Below are 18,701 nucleotides of genomic sequence, written 5' to 3'. Positions count from 1 at the left end.
CATTGATAGGATAGAACAGCGAACGTACCTTGGCCCAAGCCGGGTCAGTATTGAGTTTATAAGCAACCCAGTAGCGCAACGAGGCAGCGAGAATGTCCATGAACGGGGTCCCCGGGGTGATCACGTTGCTATCCCAAGTCTTCTTTATGACATGTTCGGCGATATCCTGTTCCGTCTTGCTGCCCACCTGCTTCGCAAGCAGCTTCTGGAACTCCTCCTTCTTCTCATCCGCCTCTCGCGCCTCTTGAGCCGAACGGAATCGACGTGAACGTTGCTGGTTCATCTTGGCGCGGGGAGCGACACCATCTATCAAAATCATGCCGGTCAGTTCCCGCCTGTTTGACTACTGCGCAGAAACTCTGCTCATTCAGGGGAGAATACCTACCGACGGCAATCATCAACAGTTTCCGAGGACGGACCATGTTCACCACCCTGTCCGTGTACTTGAAAATCTCCAACATCATCTCCTCCTCAGTATCCGGTGCAGATTTCCCCTCCGGATGCGTACACGGGTGCACGATGCCGTTGAAGTCCAGGTACAGATTGTCCTGCTCCTCTCCATTCGGATTCGGCCCGGTAATATCAACAGGTATCTCTTCTCCATTGACCTCCTGCGGCAGCTCCTCGATGACCGACGAAATAATCTTCGGATACTTGGTGGATAACCACCTGAAAAGCGCGGGAACACCCATGATTCCGTAGTTGTTGCCTGGGCGGTCGTTTGAAGCCTTGCAGGTGAACCTACACTGTCGCCGTCCGCCGACAGGTCTTCAAGACACCAGGTGCAATGACCGAAACCTCGCTCTTACTAGCGATACTGCCAAAAAAAAACGAGAATTATGCCCGCTCAGACCGTGCAACACCCATTCACAAGGCAGGGTTGCGCGCAAGGATTAAAACTTCCACCCTCTTTGTCGCTAGCCGTGTCGCCGCGGGCGGTGACGCCGACTGGAGCGGCAGTATTCCGTGCACCGCCACAGAGAGGTCCAGCCACAGCCACGTCTGGGGGAATTGTTGTCGGAACAGCTCATCACTAACGCCAGAGCAGCGAAGCCCACCAAGCGAGGCTTCCCGACAGGCCGATGCACCCCTGGCGGTGATGATGCGAAGTGCAAGCTGACCGTGGCGATGTTTCGAATTTTAGAATCGCAAGCGCCGGCCAAGCAAACGGCCACGGACACGATCAATGTTCTCAGCGGCCGACTGCAGAGTGCGACGCTGCTCGAAGACCGACGGGCGGCGATACAGGGGCTGCGGAGTTTTGCGAAGATCTATCCGGCGTCTGTGGCCTCGGGGGCTCTACGGGGACTGATCAGCAGTCTGCAAAATGACCGGGAGGATGTGGATACGATCAAGGTGGTCTTGGAGACACTGTTGATGCTGTTCTCGCCCGACGAAGCTAGCGTATGTTGGACTCTTTCCATAAGGTGGCAGATCGCTGTGTGCTGACGGATACGTTCTGGATAGCCGGAGGCGTCTGATGAGATAGCTCTTTGGCTCGCAGATGAATTTACTCAAGTAGGTGCCCTGGTTCCGGGAGAAGGAGGACAGTTTGGGTTAACAGTCCGAAGCGGCAAGACAATATCACCGCTCTCCTTGATCTTATTGAAACCCGAGATTTTTATTCCCGGCTATATTCGCTGCAATTGATCTCTCACACCTGCGCTGCCCGCCCTGAGAGGACCCAGGAATGCATCCTCACAGCGCCATTGGGGATCACCCGACTGGTGAGTGTGTTGAGTGATTCCCGTGAACCGATTCGCAATGGTGAGTTCCTTCAAATAGTACTATAGCTGCGATTACATTACTAAACTTGCGTGATACATTAGAGGCTCTCCTCCTTCTCATCGCTTTAACGCCCACCTCCGAAGAGCTTCAAAAACTCGTCGCTTTCGAAAATGCTTTCGATCTCATATTCTCGCTGATTGAGGCAGAGGGCTCTCTGACGCATGGATCCGATGCGGTTGTGGACTGTCTAACGTTGCTTGCAAATCTACTGCGCCTCAATATCTCCAACCAGTCGTACTTTCGTGAAACAGGCGGTATCAAGCGGCTGGCAAAACTCCTGGCTGATAGCAATCAAGAAGAAGAAACGGACCAGCCTCCTCCGTCATGGATGCTGGCGCACCGAGATAAGAATATTTGGGGCTTGTTAGCCATTGTTCAGCTCTTTCTCGTCAGGGGTGGCCTCAGTACCCCAATCAACCAAACGGCATTCTGGCAGAGCGGCGTTCTGAAGCAAGCCTTGCGGACGGCATTCAGCCAGAGATTCACTGTCAACGTCATATCTAAAGCCTTGGAAACATGCGCAGATCTTATTCGGGGGAACTCGCCTCTCCAGGAGAAATTTGGCGATATTGAGGTCTTCTGGGGGTCGGATCATCACGAACATGCGGTGAACGGCGATGCCAAGGTGCATGGGGCCCAGCGAATCAACGTCATCGAGGCGCTACTCAAATTGACCTTGGAGTCTGCTCCGATACAGTTGTTGGATGCTCGTCTTTCAGCGTGCGAGTGCATGAAAGCTTTCTTCGCTAACCACCCAGGAATCAGAGAGCACGTCCTACGCCGGGCTATCAGCGGGCATCTCAGCGGTGAAGATCAGATTCCCAATATCTTATCCGTACTGCTGGTGTCGCCAGACTCGCGGGGAAATGCAGATCCATATCAGACTTGGCTGGCCGCTGTGTTGATGTTCCATTTGGTTTTCGAAGACCCTGCTGCAAAGTCTATTGCTATGCAAGTCACTGAAGGAGACGCAGAGAGTGGGGAGGAGGTCGTCACTTGTGTCCAGACGATCGTTGGAAACTTAATCACAGGCATGCAGCGAGGTGATGATGAGAGGATTTTGATCGGCTACTTGATGCTACTGTGCGGTTGGGTATTCGAGGACCCAGACGTGGTAAATGATCTTCTTGGAGAAGGCAGCAGCATCCAAAGTTTGCTTCAAGAAGTCAAACATCGCAGTGCATCCAAAGTTCTTATGTCGGGTCTATCTACCCTCCTACTGGGGATAATCTATGAATTCTCGACAAAAGACTCTCCCATCCCCCGTGGCACTTTGCATAAATTGTTGATGGAGCAACTGGGAAGAGATATGTTCATTGATAAGATCACAAAGCTCCGGGAGTCACCGTTAGTGCGAGATTTCGAGGTCACCCCCCAGACCACAGCTGCGCAAGTTGATGGAGGGCTTCCGGAAATATTCTTTGACAAGACTTTTATCGACTTCCTCAAGGACAACTTCGGTCGTCTCACTCGCGCGATTGATCGAGAACCAGACCTGGAAATTTCAGTCATCACCAACGGCGTTGAAAAGGGCGTATCACGAGAGCTAGTTGATGCTCTCCGTGGAGAAATCGAGGAGAAAAACCAGCTGGTGCACCGCTTAGAATCCGATTTTCTCCACCTAAAACGCCAGTTCGACCAAGAGCAGGTTGAGCATAAGAAGACGAAAGATACCAGCGCTATGGAACTTTCTAAGATTCAGCAAACTAGCCAGGGACTTCAAAGAAACCACCAGCTGGAGTTTTCAAAGCTGGAGGAGCAGCACAAGACAGTTAAGAATGAATTGTTGAAACAGCATGGCGAGCAGCTCCGAGCCATCGATAAGCAACTCAAACAAGCATCTGCCGACTATGAAAGAAAGACTTCGCGGGTCCGTGAACTCCACGAAGCGGAGGCTTCCAAGTTGAAGAAGACAATTCGCTCATTGGAGGCTCAGGCAGCAAAGACACATGAACAGCACGCGTCCGAAGTTGCTACGCTCAAGGGAGCCGTCTACGAATTAGAAACCCAGCTTCGCAGCGCACAGGAGAAACACGAGGAACAGGTCACTCGGCTTACTAGCGAGACCCAGAGACTGCAGGCTGAACTGGACGCGTTCAAGGCCAAATCAAGCCAAGAACTTGAAGCAGCGCGCGAAGGCTTCCTTGCGGAGAAAACTGCTCTTGAGAAGCGAGCCGATCAGGCGGACGCCCAAGCACGAGAGAAAGAGTTGCAAGTCCACGACGCACGCTCAGAACTGGAGAAGGCAAAGTCGGCGACACAAGAGAAAGAGTTGCAAGTCCACGAAGCACGCTCAGAACTAGAGAAGACAAAGTCAGCGACAAGTGAGAAAGACGAGGCACTCAAGGCCTTGCAAGACGAAGTAGAGAAGCTCAAACTCGAAGCCAAGAAGAACGACGAAGCTACGAGGTCCGCCCTCGCTGATCTCGAAAAGGCCAAGGCGGAGGCTGCCGAGAAGGAAGAAGCTCGAAAGGCCGCCCAATCGGAGCTGGAGGATCTACTGATTGTCTTCGGTGATCTTGAGGCGAAGAGAAACCAAGACAAGGTGAGTTCTTGACTTCCCTTCCTTTTATTTACACTGTTCATTGATAGCTGACCTCCACCTAGGAACGACTCAAGGAGCTTGGAGAAGAGGTCTCGGAAGCTGAAGACGAGGACGATGATGACGAGGAAGAAGAAGAAGAAGATGATGATGATGATGAAGAATGAAGGATACCACGGAGGTCGCTGTCTCTATCAGGCCGATAATGTGCTCATGACGGGCCTGTTGGTTGTGTAGCGCCTTGTGTGCTTCTGGTCTGCTCTTCGCTCCCACACTGCTACAGCCACTATTCATGTACATTCTATATAAATGGCTAGATGAGTTAGTTCATGAATCATCGAATTTTGCAATTTTTTCCCCGGCCTTAATGCCTCGTAACAGTAATACTCAATGGGGTCCCAAAATCTTCATATTTCGAATTCTGATGCCTCAGGCACACACACACGGCCGCACTTTCTGCCTCAACCGGCGGGGTGACTCATCCCGAAACATTTTATTCTGATCTTACCCCGCGGTGCACACGAACGAGTCTCTGCAACGCTGACTGCCAGGACGTGACAACGAGCAACAGCCCACCATGTCCATCGACTTCCCCGCCGAAGAGGAAACCGTCCTCAAGAGGTGGCGGGAGATCAACGCCTTCCAGCGGCAGGTCGAGCTGTCGAAAGGCCGCAAGCCGTACACCTTCTACGACGGCCCTCCGTTCGCAACGGGACTGCCCCATTATGGCCATCTGCTGGCTTCCACTATCAAGGATATCATTCCGCGGTACTGGTCGATGAAGGGGTACTATGTCGAGCGTCGTTTTGGCTGGGACACTCACGGTGTGCCTATCGAGTACGAGATTGACAAGAAGCTGGGCATGTCTGGGCTGCAGGCGGTCGAGAAATTTGGTATCGAAAAGTACAATGAGGAGTGCAGGGCCATTGTCATGAGGTTTGCTTCGGAGTGGCGCCAGACCATTGAGCGGCTTGGACGCTGGATCGATTTCGATAACGACTACAAGGTACGCGGCGGGGGGGAAGATTTCTTGAAGAACCGTCGAAAGGGGTCCATCGGCTAATGTTGTTCGTATCTAGACCATGAACACCGACTTCATGGAGTCTATCTGGTGGGTGTTCAAGCAGCTCTTCGACAAGGGGCTCGTTTACCACGGCTACCGCATCATGCCTTACTCGACGGCGCTCAATACCCCTCTGAGTAACTTCGAGGCTCAACAGAACTACAAGGATGTGCAGGACCCGGCTGTTGTCGTGACTTTCCCTCTACTGGATGACCCGGAGACTTGTCTGTTGGCCTGGACTACTACGCCGTGGACCTTGCCTTCCCATGTCGGCCTGGCGGCGCACCCTGACTTCGAGTACATCAAGATCCATGATGAAGCCTCGGGCAAAAACTACATCTTGCTCGAATCGCTGCTTCGCACACTCTACAAGGACCCCAAGAAGGCCAAGTTCAAGATTGTGGATCGCTTCAAGGGCTCACATATGAAGGACTGGCGCTACGAGCCTCTGTTCGACTACTTTTATGAAGAGTTCAAGGAATATGGGTTCCGCGTGCTGATGGCCGAGTATGTTACTGCCGACGATGGTGTGGGTATTGTCCACCAAGCGCCTGCTTTTGGTGAAGATGATTACAGAGTTGCCATGGACAACGGTGTGATTTCTGAAACCCGTCTGCCTCCCAACCCTGTCGATCCCCAAGGCTGCTTCACCTCCGAGGTCCGCGACTTTGTCGGACTTCACGTCAAGGCGGCCGACAAGCCCATCATCAAGCACCTCAAGGGAACAGGTCGTTTGATCGTCGACAGCCAGATCACTCACAGCTATCCGTTCTGTTGGCGATCCGATACCCCTCTGATCTACCGGGCTGTCCCCTCTTGGTTTGTCAAGATTGGACCCATCATCCCGCAGATGCTCCAGGGCATTGAGGAGTCCCACTGGGTTCCATCTTTTGTCAAAGACCGCCGGTTTGCCAGCTGGATCCAGAATGCCCGTGACTGGAACATTTCGAGAAACCGTTTCTGGGGTACCCCTCTCCCATTGTGGGTTAGCGATGATCTGAAAGAGGTGGTTGCTATTGGCAGCGTTGAGGAGCTCAAGAAATTGAGCGGATATACAGGCGAGCTTACCGACCTCCACCGTGATAAAGTTGATCATATCACCATCCCTAGCAAGCAGGGTAAGGGTGAACTGCGCAGAGTGAGCGAGGTCTTCGATTGCTGGTTTGAGTCCGGAAGCATGCCATATGCTTCCTGCCACTACCCCTTCGAAAACAAGGACTTCTTCGAGAAGAGCTTCCCTGGCGATTTCATCGCGGAGGGTCTGGACCAGACCCGTGGCTGGTTCTACACCCTGACTGTCCTGGGAACACACCTCTTTGGCAAGCTCCCGTTCAAGAACTGCGTCGTGAACGGCATTGTCCTTGCCGAGGATGGCAAGAAGATGTCCAAACGATTGAAGAATTACCCGGACCCGACACTTATCATGGATCGCTATGGTTCGGATGCTCTTCGACTCTACCTCATCAACTCGCCCGTGGTGCGCGCCGAACCGCTCCGGTTCAAGGAATCGGGTGTCAAAGAGATTGTCGCCAAGGTTCTCCTCCCCCTGTGGAACAGTTACAAATTTTTCGAGGGACAGGTCGCTCTCCTGAAGAAAGCCGAGGGCATCGACTACGTTTTCGACCCCAAGGCTGAGGCCACCAACACCAATGTCATGGATCGGTGGATTCTCGCCAGTTGCCAGAGTCTATTGAAGTTTGTTAACCAGGAGATGGCCGGCTACCGCCTCTACACTGTTGTTCCTCGATTGCTCGAGTTGATTGACAACACCACGAACTGGTACATCCGATTCAACCGCAAGCGCTTGAAGGGCGAATACGGTGTTGATGACACCACCCATGCCTTGAACTCGCTCTTCGAAGTCCTGTACACTCTGGTCCGGGGTCTGGCACCGTTCACCCCCTTCATCTCGGACACCATCTACCTGCGACTTCTGCCTCACATCCCCGAGTCGCTGAGAAACGAGGACAGCCGAAGCGTTCACTTCCTCCCCTTCCCTGAGGTGCGCGAGGAGCTCTTTGATGAAGTGGTTGAGAGACGTGTTGCCCGGATGCAAAAGGTCATCGAGCTTGGTCGTATTTCCCGCGAGCGCCGCTCCATCGGTCTCAAGACCCCCCTGAAGAGCCTGGTCGTGATCCACCAGGACCAACAATACCTGGACGACGTCCAATCGCTGGAGAGCTACATCCTCGAGGAACTGAACTTGCAGGAACTTATCCTCTCCTCGGACGAAGCCAAGTACAATGTTCAGTACAGCGTGAGTGCTGACTGGCCCACGCTGGGCAAGAAGTTGAAGAAGGACGCCCAGAAGGTTAAGAAGGCGCTGCCCTCGTTGTCCAGCGATGACGTGAAGCGATTTGTCACCGACAAGAAGATCCTTGTCGACGGCATCGAGCTTGTCGAGGGTGACCTGGTGGTGAAGCGTGGCCTGAAGGAAGACGAGAACGGCTCCCAGGGCCTGGAGACGAATGCCGATAACGATGTGCTCACCATCCTCGACTCCAACCTCTACCCAGAGCTGGCCCACCAAGGCCTGGGCCGAGAGATCATCAACCGCCTGCAGCGCCTGCGCAAGAAGGCCGGGTTGAACGCCACAGACGACGTGAAGATGGAGTATGCGGTGCTGTCCGACCCCGACAGCGTTGGCATTGCCGAGGCCTTCGAGTCGCAGTCCAGCGCCATCGTCAAGGCCGTGCGTCGGCCGCTTGACAAGCGTGAAGCTGTGGAAGGCCAGATCCCCAGCGCGACAGAAGAGGATGTCATCCTCCAGGAGGAGGCCGAGGTCCAAAAGGCGACCTTCCTCCTGAGACTGGTCAAGTTGTAGAAATCTCTCGGGTGAAGAGTAAAATAACGCTTATGATCAGAAAAATATTATCCTTATTTATTTATTGTCTTCGTCTTATGATGACTTGGTATGAACTAAATAATCTATAGAAGTAAATAATAACAAACAATCAGCCAGAACAAAGAAAGCTCAAGCGCCATATAAGCCAAAATTCTGTACCAGCCATTTATATCTTCTTTGATGCCGCCTATAAAGAGTCAACCTTCACCGCAACACTGCTGCCCCCTCTCCTAGTACAACAACATACCAGATAACAATCCTTTAAACGCATAAACTCCTTTGCGCACATATCCTTCTGGACTGCATTGTAATCCGCCACGACGCATTTGCCATACGCCGCCGCCTTACAGCAGCGTCAGCAACGCAGCACACCTACACTCGAGCTGGGGATGGGAGGAGGATATAAGAACCTCTGCAGAGCACTGGGCGGTTGCCTTGGCAAACTTTTCGATGGGTCTCGTTTTATTCGGCATTGAGACGAAGCCACAAAAGAAGAGACAAGAAGAAGACGACGAAGCTTTCTATTCCTCTGTGGCTCTCAGCCTTTCGATAGAGCCGATTCAAGTTCATCGCCGGATCGATGACATAAGCAGTCTCACGTGACTACCCGCCATGGCGACGCATTCTTCTGCTTTGGGCGCGACCAAAACATCCGCGAACAAAGAGAGACGGCGGTGGTTTCCTGGGGCTGTGGGCGCCCTGTATTGTGATCGCAGACATCTGTGGGCCTTTTGGACTGTCCTGCGCTCGATTTCGATGCTCCGCCGGCCATGAATGTGGACGATTCCCCGCCTCTATGTTCTATCTGCGACGGACGCGCCTTAGGTCGCGGTTTTTTCGATGCCTCCGATCTCCCCTCCGCGAGGAGCTGTATCCTACGACAATCCGCAGCTTACAGACCAAGGTGGGCACCCAGGCTACTGCTAGCATAGATTTATGTGCGTGTATAGAAAAGGAATCATTAATTGACGTGGCTTGTGCTAGATGTTGGCGCCCTCTACCAGATCGTTACCCGTGCGGGGGACCACCCGGACGCCGAAAGACTGCCATTCAGAGCTCTGTTTGAGTCATACGATCAGTTTCTGGAAGAACATGGCGCGGCCGTGGATCAGGGTCAGGTCTGCCTGCGGTTCCTCTTCAAGATGGGAAGGAAAGGGTTCGAGGGCAGGACGTTGTTTGAGAAGTTTGAGAGTGCCCTTGGGCAAATGGGGATAGTCCTTGACTTTGATGGAGTTGGTGAAGCGGGCGGTAACGAAACGATGACGACTAGCCGAGAACAGTGGGATCGATGGCACGAGGAGGATGCTACCCAGGAGAATATATCAACGCACAGGACTCCACGGCGACGAGCGTCTTTCAACTCGATGTACGACGTCGGCGAGGACATGACCCAGCGCAGCTTCGTAAACCGTCCCAGCTCACGGTCGTCGATGTCGCGTTTGCAGATGGGAAAACCTCAATTCTCAGACACGAGAGGTTCGCCCCAACAAACGCTCCGTTCCAGACCGCAATCGCCTGACAGGACCCAATTACTTGCACAGTTCTTGGAAGCTGGCCGACGGCTTATGAACAGAATGGGTTCATCGTCTAGTGAGAAGAAGCGTCGATCCCAGGAACAAAAGCTCCCCAATGGACATCCCGCGAAGGCAGATTTCAAAAGGATCCATTCAGACCGAGCCGCCGCCGCTGCCTCATGGCACGAGTCGCGTTCGCGTAGCATCTCCGATGACTCGGGCGAAGACGACACTGATTCATCACAGGCCGTTTCCTCTGCAGAAAGCCATGCTTCAGCATCTTTTGAGAAACAACCGCCACCGCCCGAAATGCTCTATAGACCGTCACCATCGGATCTTCTGCGAGACGCCTCAACCTTCAATATGTATCGCCAACGGGCGATCAACCGGAAGATCCTCACACAATGGATGAAGAAAGCTGTGCAGGCACAGCAGACGCACCGGAACATGGAGGTTGTTGCGATTAATCGGGACCGAGCACACCTTCTTCGCGACGCTTATGAAGTATGGCTTGAAATGATCCAAAAACGCCGTGAAGCTGCCAGGACTGAGCGGTTCTTTCACCACCTGGAGATACGTGCAGCTCGCGCGAGAGACCTGTATCTGATGACGAAAGCATTCACGCACTGGGCACAACTGACGTCTGACGAGGTCGCCAGGACGGATGCTGCAAGACGTCGCGTACTCGGTGTGAAATATTTCAATGCATGGCGAGAGATCACCGCTGTCAACGAACTCAAAGCCCAGCGATTCGCCCTCCGCAGGCCATTCAACGCCTGGAGGAAGAAAACTCATCAGATCAAAGCCCAGGAGGCCAATGCCATAACCCTACGTGAAACGAAGCTTGTCAATGAAAAATACTGGCAATGGTTCTGGCATCTTTGTGACCGGCGTGCCCCTCGGTGGTACGACTATTGCCTCAAAAAGCGTTCTCTTATATCATGGCTGCGCAAGTTCCGGACCAATAGAGAGCGGTTCCAGGAGATGGAAATCAGAGACAAACAGTATCTGCTGGAGTCGGGAATACAGGCCTGGTCGCAGAGGTACCAGGCTGTCACTTCCGCGAACGAACACGCAACATCGATGCGTCGTCAAAAGCTCCTTAGACAGTCTTTAGGTGGTTGGACCACTGAATCTCGTCTTGCCCCCGCTGAATCTCGAGTTGCTGATATGGTTGACGGACGACTTGCGCATTCGGCCTTGCGACAGTGGTCACTGCGGGCCCAGATGCTGGAGCAAGCACAAGAAATAGACCGGGCACGGCTTCTCCGAGACGCGTGGACCACATGGAATGATCTGCTCCGATGCCAGGCCCTCGGCGCTCGCATCCAGGAGCGAATGAAGATGGAGGCCATGTACAAATGGGTTCTCGCTGAGAGGTGTCGGTTAATGCAGCGCATTCGGGACCAGAGGATCACCCGCGAGGTTTTCTCTCGCTTCGTCTCGAACATCCGCGGAACATACTCTCGCCTGTTGCACAATGTAGATCTCCATGAAGACCGCCAAACGGAGGAGTTACTGCGTTCCAAGTTCGCCATCTGGCGGGGGCAGGTTGCGCGACAACGGCAGCGGGAATACGCCGCGTTGGAGTTCTATTCGTCACGCCTGCAGCCCGAATCGTTTGTCATTTGGAAAGCGAAGCACCAGCAGCTCACAGAAATGGAAGAATGGGCTCGTCGCGCGCACTTTTACTTCCTGATGATGCGGGTGACCAAGCGGTGGCACCAGGCGACGCAGGAATCATCCAAGCGCCGCCGTCAAGATGCGTACGCCAAAGTGCGGCGCAGGATCAAGGTCACCATGGCGTCCAACGCTCTTATCTCATGGCAGTCCAAGACCCTTCATGTTTTGGATCTGGAGCAGCAAGCGATTGAGGTGTGTCGGCACACGACTTTAAACACCTCCTCGCGCATACTGCATCGATGGCACCAGAAGACGGCCCAGCGGGTCCACGACGCCCGCGCAGCCGACGGGCATTATGCCCGCCAGGTGGCCTATGAGCAGCTAACACGACTGGCTGAAGTCTTGGTCGAACACCGCGCCCGGACAGACCAGGCAGATGCCCTGTACCGGATGCATGTGCTGAGCGTCTCTGGAGCCCAGCTCCGCAAGCTCAGCCTGCGCGTGTTCCAGGTGAACAGCACGGCGGAGACGGCGGACTCGATGCGAGATCGCACCATGCGCAAGCACGCCCGGAGCATGTTCCGCCTCTGGAGTGAGAAGGCACGGCTACAGATCGAGGCGCGAGACTCGCCGGGCCTGACTCCGACACCCGCGCGTGAGTACGGGATGGAAAGCACTTCGCAGACGGCGTCCGCTTCTGCCGAACCGTCGTCGATCTTTGACCCGTGGTACCAGGTCGAAACGCCCTTCAAGTTCAGCGACCTGGCGAATACGTCACCGGCGAAACCCCCGGCCGGCCTGTTCGCGACGCCCAACTACATGACCTCACCGTCGAAACGGGCAGCGCGGGCCCGCGCCCTCGCGCGCATCTCGACCACCCCGGCCACACCGCTGTACACACCGTTTGCCAGCCGGCTGTTGCAAGCCAACTCCACGGCCGTCTCGTCGCCGCAGATCCCACCCACCACGGCGTCGCACCGGCGAGGGCGAAGCGGTCGGGGCAGCGCGCTGGGGGCCAGCGTACGCTTTGTCGACGTGGAGCCGCAATCGCCTACGGACGGCCGCAAGTCTTCTAGCCGGCGGACATAGTGAAGCGTTGCCTCTCTCTGTACAAACAGAATTTAAAAAAAAGAAAACAAGACGAAAGCCAGGTAGCAGGTAAGGCAGTATCTGCATCTGTCTGGTTGGCTGGCACCCTCTTTCTGGAGCTGGTTCCTTGGGATGTCTGGGGTTGTATTGGACTGTGACTAAGTGATGATTTTGGATATATATTCTTGGATACTTCTGGATGGTTTTCTTTGAGCGTTTTGAGGTCTTATGCCTGTATTTATACCGCTCGTCCTTGATGAATAACAATCGGCTGGGCACGTTGTATAGGTAGTTAGGAGACAACTGAGTTACATTACCTAGCGAGCGACCAGCCAATCCATCATAAATCAAGCCACTGTCGTCGAACCCTGCATATAACTACATGCATCTTTCATCGTCGATCTCCCTCAATTCTGCTGAGCAACGACTGTGGGAGCGTGAACAGTCATCGTCACCCTTCAAAGTCACGGTCGGCAGAAGGTGTTCTTAGAACTTCTTCAGCGTCACTCGGGATCGAAACCACCTACGCAACACCCCCCACTGGACGTAATCACCACGGAGAGCACAGCATCAATCGATCTTTATTTATTTAACTATTTTCTTCTGAAATATCATATTGACGGTGCTTACTCTTGGAATTGCAATGGTTTAACTGTCCCTCGCATCGACAACAACCGCATATATGCGAGCGGTACTCCCGGGGAGACCCCCAGCTAAGCTCCAGTCGTTCAGCGCGGCGCTGTGGGATGGTCTCCGAATCGTCGTATGGTCTCTATTTATTATTATTGATGGTCTATCTATTTGAATTGGGGTTCAGAACTCTGACCTGGCGATTTCCTAGGCCTACATCTCCGGACATGCCCTCGTCATCCTCGGCGGCCCCCAGAAGCTCCTCCAGACCATCTACGTCGACGATACCGAAGCGCTCGAAGCGGTGACAATCGATGAAGCAACGGGCAGGATTGCGGTGTGCGGGGGTCCAGACACGTTCGTGTACCAGCCGTACGGGATCAAGGATGAGACGCTCAAGGTGGGTGGTTTTTTTTTTTTTTTTATATACACGGGGTTTCGCGGGATATCTGTCCTGACTACGGGTCGAGTAGTGGTCCCTGGCGTATACGTTTCGCGCAGACGACGATGACGAACCGATCCGGACCTTGTCATGGGGATCGTCCGATGAGCTGCTGCTGGGCAATTCGCATCTGACTCTCTGGTTCCTGAACGGCGCCCCGCGGCTGATGTGGAAGCGGAAACTGGCCAACCCGGTCAAGTTTGCGCAGTTCTCCCCGGATTCGACGCTGGTGGCGACCACGGGCCAGTACGACCGGATCATAAAGGTGTGGAGGCGGACTGTGTTCGGCGCGGATGATGTCCGGTTCGAAGTCTCGTATCTTGCCCATCCGAGCGTGGTGACGGGCCTGCACTGGCGGAAACCTCTCCATTGCGGTCAGTCGGTGGAGAACGCACTCTACACGTTGTGTGCGGATAACAAGCTGAGGGTTTGGGCCGCGGCTGATCATCACTCGCTTTCTGCATTGCGGCTATGGACGGAGATTGACCTGGATGCGTCTATTCAACCGAGGCAGGAAGATGCCGTCTCACGTCGAGATTCGCGCCGGTACGCCTTCATGTTGGACAGCCGTGAGTTCTGTGCCGCGACGGAACGCGCGGTTCAGAGGAGCGTGGGCAACAGGGATAACCACGCGCTGGAACACATCATCGAGGTCGCCAACAGAACGCCCGAGATCTGCATCGTCATCGACGGCCACGGCTACATGTCCGCCTGGGCGCTGGAAGACATCGGTCCCAAGGCCAAGAGCGATCTGAGCGTCTCAAACCTGCTGCACGTCGAAGGGTTCAACTTTTCCTTCATGCGCGGCCTATCGCCCGAGGAAGACTATGCCCAAGCGTGCATCTTTCAACGGACACCCATGGACGACTCGCTGAGTCTTCTGGTGCACCACTTGGACGGTCGGATCGAGTGGTTTGATTCGCCAGTCGACGTTTTGTTCGATCCCACGCCGCGCAAGAACCGGCTCACCCTGCGCAGCTCCTGGTCGGGCCACAATGGCCCGATCAAGAAGATCGTCCGCAACGCCGTCGGCGACACGCTCATCTCACGGACCGACGACAACAAGGCGATGATCTGGAAGCAAAAGCACGGCATCGGAGGAGCCTCCTCGCTAATCCGCAAGAGCTCCATATACTCCGAGGAACACATCCACAGGACTTGTGTCGTCGAAAACGGCAATTATGTCGTCAATCTCCATCACAACGGCATCTCGCTGTGGGACACCCACTCCTTCCACGCCGAAAAGTTGGTCTTCTCGCCCTTTGAGCTCTCCTCCAAGCCCCTGTGTGTCTTGCACATCCCGGGTCCCGATGTGCGAGAGCAGACCATATACATCGCCGCAATTGGGGCGGACATGTGTGGTATTGCCTGGGAAATAGTCTTACCTCCAAAAACAGGCGGGAAATGCCAACTGCGCAAGTTTTGCGACTTTGACCTGGGCGTAGAGGAAGACGTCGACTACATTCTGCCTGTTGACCCGGCAGGACCGAAAGCGAAGATCTCGGGTTTCTTTGATGTGTTTGCTGCCGACATTGCACTCTCATATACCCAAAGTGGTGTTGTTCGGACGTGGACTGCCAAAGTCAACCAGGAGGACATGAAACTCGATTGGCTACAGACCTCGATCGTGGAGACCGGTATCGCGAATCCTTCCCTAGCCAGCGGTAGCTCCATCCGCAAGGCTGCTCTTGTAGATGAGGACCGGACGCATCTGACGATCTGGGACATGAGCGGCGCGCAGCTGGAATTCGAAGAACATTTTGCCCAGCATGATATCATCCGTGATCTGGACTGGACATCCACGCCAGATAACCAATCCATTCTCGCCGTCGGGTTCCCGAATAAAGTGATCTTGCTGTCCCAGCTTCGCTACGATTACCTGGACTCTCGTCCTTCCTGGACCCAGATCCAGGAGATTCGCATCCGCGATCTGACACCACACCCGATTGGTGATTCCTGCTGGTTGAACAATGGCCATCTGGTTATCGGAGCTGGCAATCAGCTGTTCATTCATGACAAGGATGTCGAGGTTGAGAACCGTCTTGTTTCTGACCTTCGCATCCCAACGCGAGGTCTCCCAACGGTGGACCTGTTCGAGGTTGTCAGTCGATTGAATGGCCCATTGCCGGTCTTCCACCCGCAGTTCCTTGCTCAGTGTATCCTGACCGGGAAGACGAATCTGGTCCATGCGATCCTGCTGAGTCTCCACAAAACGTTGAAATTCTACACGGAAGGAGATCCCATAGATGGCTTTTTGGGAATCCCACTTGAGAACTTTTATGAAGAACACGATGTAACGTTCCCCTTCAAACCCCCCCCCCCCCCCCTTCTTCTTGCAAATATAAATACATCATATACTGAGTGTGTTGAATAGACGCCGCAAAAGGCAGCATCCAAGGCCTTGCATTCTTCATTTGCTGATTTCACCGTTGACGAGGAGTCGTACTTTCTTGATGAGCCTACAGCCATGGCTCTGAATGAAAACCTGGCGCGCATTGCCTTGCCCCAGCTGACGAGCCAGGAACAGTTCCGTCTGGTCGACACGATCGAATGCGTTGCCACGGTGGAGAAGCATCGACGCTCCATGGACGACAACGCCGCACGCTATCTGCTCTTCTTCCGGCAGCACATGCTTCGACGAAGCCAGGGAATGGCGAACAAGGACTCGGTCTCCTGGCGTGAAATCGTCTGGGCCTACCATAGTGGCAGTCAGGATATCTTAGCTGACCTGGTATCCCGACAATTCAACGGGAAAATGCTCTGGAAGTCCGCGAGGGAGAGCGGTTTATTCATGTGGATGTCTGATCTTACAGCATTGGTATGGAGGGCACTGGAAAGGTTTCTAAGCAATTATAGTACTAACCCAGCTTTAGAGATCACAGCTAGAGGCCGTCGCTCGAAATGAGTATACCAAGACCGAAGAAAAGAATCCAATCGACTGCACGCTCTTCTACCTGGCTCTGAAGAAAAAGAATATCTTGCAGGGCCTGTGGCGGATGGCGAGCTGGCATCGCGAACAGGCTGCTACACTTCGCTTACTTTCGAATGACTTCCGGGAAGCCCGATGGAAGACCTCCGCGCTGAAGAACGCGTATGCGCTGCTCGGAAAACGTAGATTTGGTAAAGCTCTCTCCTTGACTCAGTGTCCTTCTCGCGGTCTTGTACTAATTCCCCATCCCGACAGAATATGCTGCGGCGTTTTTCCTCCTGGCAGATCACCTCCGCGATGCCGCCAATGTCTGCATGAACCAGCTGGGCGACATACAACTTGCCATTGCCATTACTCGGGCGTACGAAGGAGACGACGGCCCCGTGCTAAAAGAGATCCTGGAGGAACGGGTCTTGACTGCTGCCGCCACGGACGGGAACAGATGGCTTGCCTCCTGGGCATTCTGGATGCTCAAGCGGCGCGACATGGCAGTGCGCTCATTAATCGTAAGCCTCCCCCCTCCCCCTCCCCCCTTTCTCTATCAGCACCTATATATATATCCATAAATACTCACTATGATAGTCGCCCGTGGAGACTCTTCTCCCTCCCACACCCGCCTCGCCCGGCACCCCCGGGATGATCCGGCTGCAGGCGAAATCGTACCTGTCCAACGACCCGGCCCTGGTAGTCCTGTATAAGCAACTGCGCGACAAGACGCTCCAGACACTCAAGGGGGCCTCGCAGGTCCCCGCCCTAGCCGAATGGACCTTCATCCTCCGCAACGCCCGCCTCTACGACCGCATGGGCTGCGACCTGTTGGCCCTCGATCTCGTCCGTCACTGGGAATTCCTACAGCCGCCGCCGCCGCCACCCTCACGGCCCAAGACGGTCCCCATCCCGTTCGACCTGCGCGAGAACGGCGTCGACTACCGCAAACTCCTCCGCCGGCGCAGCAGCCTCGTCGTCGCTGATATTCCCTTCAAACTGGCCGTTCCCTCTTCCGAAGCATCGAGCCCGACGAGTCCGAAACTGCCGCAGAAGAAACCGCCGCAGCCGCCGCCGACGGTCTTCAACGAGCCGGACGCCAATTCCCTGCTCGACAGTTTTGGTTTCTGATTTCATTCTTTTCGTCGTTAGCTTGGGTGTTGGTGCTAGAGGAGAAACCGGTCTGCTTTCTTTACTACTATGTACTTACTAGTTAGTTACTGTCTGTACGAGTAACGAAACGTGTATAGAGAGTTAATTCGTTGAAGTCGCAGCAAGGAACATCATCGGATATCATTTCTTGACAAAACAAATCAAGTCTATATAACGGTTATATAGAAAAACCGGCTAAAGTGTATATATACAATTCTATGCAAAAGTGCGAAAAATCATGGGCGATTCCGCCGTGTCCTGCGCGTCCTGCGACCCGTTGAGCTGCTTTGGAATTTATGGATTCCCTTCTCTGCAGCGTGGAGGATAGAGACGTCCCCCGCAATAGTATGCTTGATGCCATTGATATACTCCAGCTGCGTCACCTCGGACGAGATTGTTTTGACCCGAGTAGGAGTGCGAGGAGAGGTGGCGGTGGTAGCAGTAGTAGTTCCGTCGGCGCCGCTCTTCGCGGTACTATTGTTATTCTCTGCGTGCGACTCTTCCACTCCTGCCTCTCTACACTCCAGCCGCGCCCATACGGTGTCATACGCTGTGGTGGTGCGGGCCACGCACTCGCTCAGTATGTACTGAGACCGGAACGAGCGGTTGATGAGAGGGGGGTCGACGCAGCCTGGTAGCTCGTGGATGGTGACGTTGCACTGGTCGAAGGGCTCGGACCAGATGAGCTCTGCGTCAAGGGAGATGTACTTGGCTTGGGTTCCATCTTCGTCAAGGGGAAGGGTGGCAATGCTCTCGCAAGTTCCGCGGTGGATATCTGTGGACGGGTTTGCGAGTTCGGCGTTGGCATCGGGTTCTAAAAACGAGGACGATGATGACGACGACGATGATGATGGTGATGGCGATGATGAAGGGAGGACAGGGCCCGGCTCGGCAAAGACGTCGGACGGACAGGTGGAGTAGAAGGTTGTCCAGACGCGAGCAGTGGCGATGGCTGCTGTCAGAGTTGGGGAGAGGAGAATGAAAAGGAGGAAGAAATGCATGGTGTAAGATTCTCAAGTAAATGGACTGCAAATAATCCGAGTGAGGAGGCAGTCTCGAGGCCAGTCGGTATCATCTTTATATCCATGGCGAGAGAAGA

The 18,701-nt window shown here is 54.2% G+C and overlaps 6 protein-coding genes across 6 annotated transcripts; 4 read left to right on the top strand and 2 right to left on the bottom strand.

Moving 5' to 3' along the window:
• The first annotated feature begins 1,017 nt into the window (after positions 1-1,017).
• On the top strand, positions 1,018-4,676 carry ASPZODRAFT_1083071 (hypothetical protein). Its single transcript, XM_022720960.1, has 8 exons — positions 1,018-1,404; positions 1,468-1,518; positions 1,572-1,767; positions 1,830-3,658; positions 3,725-3,840; positions 3,901-3,982; positions 4,034-4,333; positions 4,396-4,676. Exons 1-8 carry the CDS (start codon positions 1,129-1,131, stop codon positions 4,495-4,497), a joined length of 2,952 nt encoding a protein of 983 aa, XP_022584494.1. The 5' UTR covers positions 1,018-1,128; the 3' UTR covers positions 4,498-4,676.
• On the top strand, positions 4,677-8,648 carry ASPZODRAFT_1081354 (hypothetical protein). The gene is made up of 4 exons (XM_022720959.1): positions 4,677-4,710; positions 4,764-5,336; positions 5,410-5,436; positions 5,491-8,648. Exons 2-4 carry the CDS (start codon positions 4,908-4,910, stop codon positions 8,215-8,217), a joined length of 3,183 nt encoding a protein of 1,060 aa, XP_022584493.1. The 5' UTR covers positions 4,677-4,710; positions 4,764-4,907; the 3' UTR covers positions 8,218-8,648.
• Positions 8,349-8,739, bottom strand: ASPZODRAFT_128569 (hypothetical protein). The gene is made up of 3 exons (XM_022722057.1): positions 8,649-8,739; positions 8,486-8,581; positions 8,349-8,425 (listed from the first exon to the last, which is right to left on the bottom strand). The coding sequence occupies exons 1-3, from the start codon at positions 8,709-8,711 to the stop codon at positions 8,405-8,407; spliced, it is 180 nt and encodes a 59-aa protein (XP_022584492.1). The 5' UTR covers positions 8,712-8,739; the 3' UTR covers positions 8,349-8,404.
• Positions 8,740-9,078: 339 nt separating this feature from the next.
• On the top strand, positions 9,079-12,464 carry ASPZODRAFT_58004 (hypothetical protein; the record flags this gene model as incomplete). Its single annotated transcript, XM_022728734.1, has 2 exons — positions 9,079-9,142; positions 9,223-12,464. 2 exons carry the CDS (start codon positions 9,079-9,081, stop codon positions 12,462-12,464), a joined length of 3,306 nt encoding a protein of 1,101 aa, XP_022584491.1.
• A 682-nt stretch (positions 12,465-13,146) lies between these two features.
• Positions 13,147-17,581, top strand: ASPZODRAFT_13084 (hypothetical protein; the record flags this gene model as incomplete). Its single annotated transcript, XM_022722611.1, has 7 exons — positions 13,147-13,227; positions 13,306-13,494; positions 13,568-15,829; positions 15,911-16,354; positions 16,410-16,647; positions 16,721-16,971; positions 17,048-17,581. 7 exons carry the CDS (start codon positions 13,147-13,149, stop codon positions 17,579-17,581), a joined length of 3,999 nt encoding a protein of 1,332 aa, XP_022584490.1.
• Positions 17,582-17,838: 257 nt separating this feature from the next.
• ASPZODRAFT_13083 (hypothetical protein) lies at positions 17,839-18,603 on the bottom strand (the record flags this gene model as incomplete). The annotated part of the gene is made up of 1 exon (XM_022722606.1): positions 17,839-18,603. One exon carries the CDS (start codon positions 18,601-18,603, stop codon positions 17,839-17,841), a length of 765 nt encoding a protein of 254 aa, XP_022584489.1.
• Between the last annotated feature and the right edge of the window lie 98 nt (positions 18,604-18,701).

Source organism: Penicilliopsis zonata, assembly GCF_001890105.1.
Source record: "Penicilliopsis zonata CBS 506.65 unplaced genomic scaffold ASPZOscaffold_2, whole genome shotgun sequence".
Classification (NCBI taxonomy): Eukaryota; Fungi; Ascomycota; class Eurotiomycetes; order Eurotiales; family Aspergillaceae; genus Penicilliopsis; species Penicilliopsis zonata.
This window is presented reverse-complemented; position numbering and strand designations above follow the sequence as displayed.

What these genes read in the sequence shown, in the direction of transcription:
- ASPZODRAFT_1083071 (XM_022720960.1), top strand. Translation starts at nt 1,129, where the DNA reads ATGTTTCGAATTTTAGAATCGCAAGCGCCGGCCAAGCAAACGGCCACG. An exon ending in ATGAAAGAAAGACTTCGCGG is followed by an intron (nt 3,659 to 3,724) that starts GTCCGTGAACTC and finishes TTGGAGGCTCAG; the next exon opens with GCAGCAAAGACACATGAACA. An exon ending in CCGATCAGGCGGACGCCCAA is followed by an intron (nt 3,983 to 4,033) that starts GCACGAGAGAAA and finishes GAACTGGAGAAG; the next exon opens with GCAAAGTCGGCGACACAAGA.
- ASPZODRAFT_1081354 (XM_022720959.1), top strand. Translation starts at nt 4,908, where the DNA reads ATGTCCATCGACTTCCCCGCCGAAGAGGAAACCGTCCTCAAGAGGTGG. An exon ending in ATTTCGATAACGACTACAAG is followed by an intron (nt 5,337 to 5,409) that starts GTACGCGGCGGG and finishes GTTCGTATCTAG; the next exon opens with ACCATGAACACCGACTTCAT. An exon ending in ACACCGACTTCATGGAGTCT is followed by an intron (nt 5,437 to 5,490) that starts ATCTGGTGGGTG and finishes TACCACGGCTAC; the next exon opens with CGCATCATGCCTTACTCGAC.
- ASPZODRAFT_128569 (XM_022722057.1), bottom strand. Translation starts at nt 8,711, where the DNA reads ATGCCGAATAAAACGAGACCCATCGAAAAGTTTGCCAAGGCAACCGCC. An exon ending in CCGCCCAGTGCTCTGCAGAG is followed by an intron (nt 8,582 to 8,648) that starts GTTCTTATATCC and finishes CGCTGCTGTAAG; the next exon opens with GCGGCGGCGTATGGCAAATG. An exon ending in GTTTAAAGGATTGTTATCTG is followed by an intron (nt 8,426 to 8,485) that starts GTATGTTGTTGT and finishes GACTCTTTATAG; the next exon opens with GCGGCATCAAAGAAGATATA.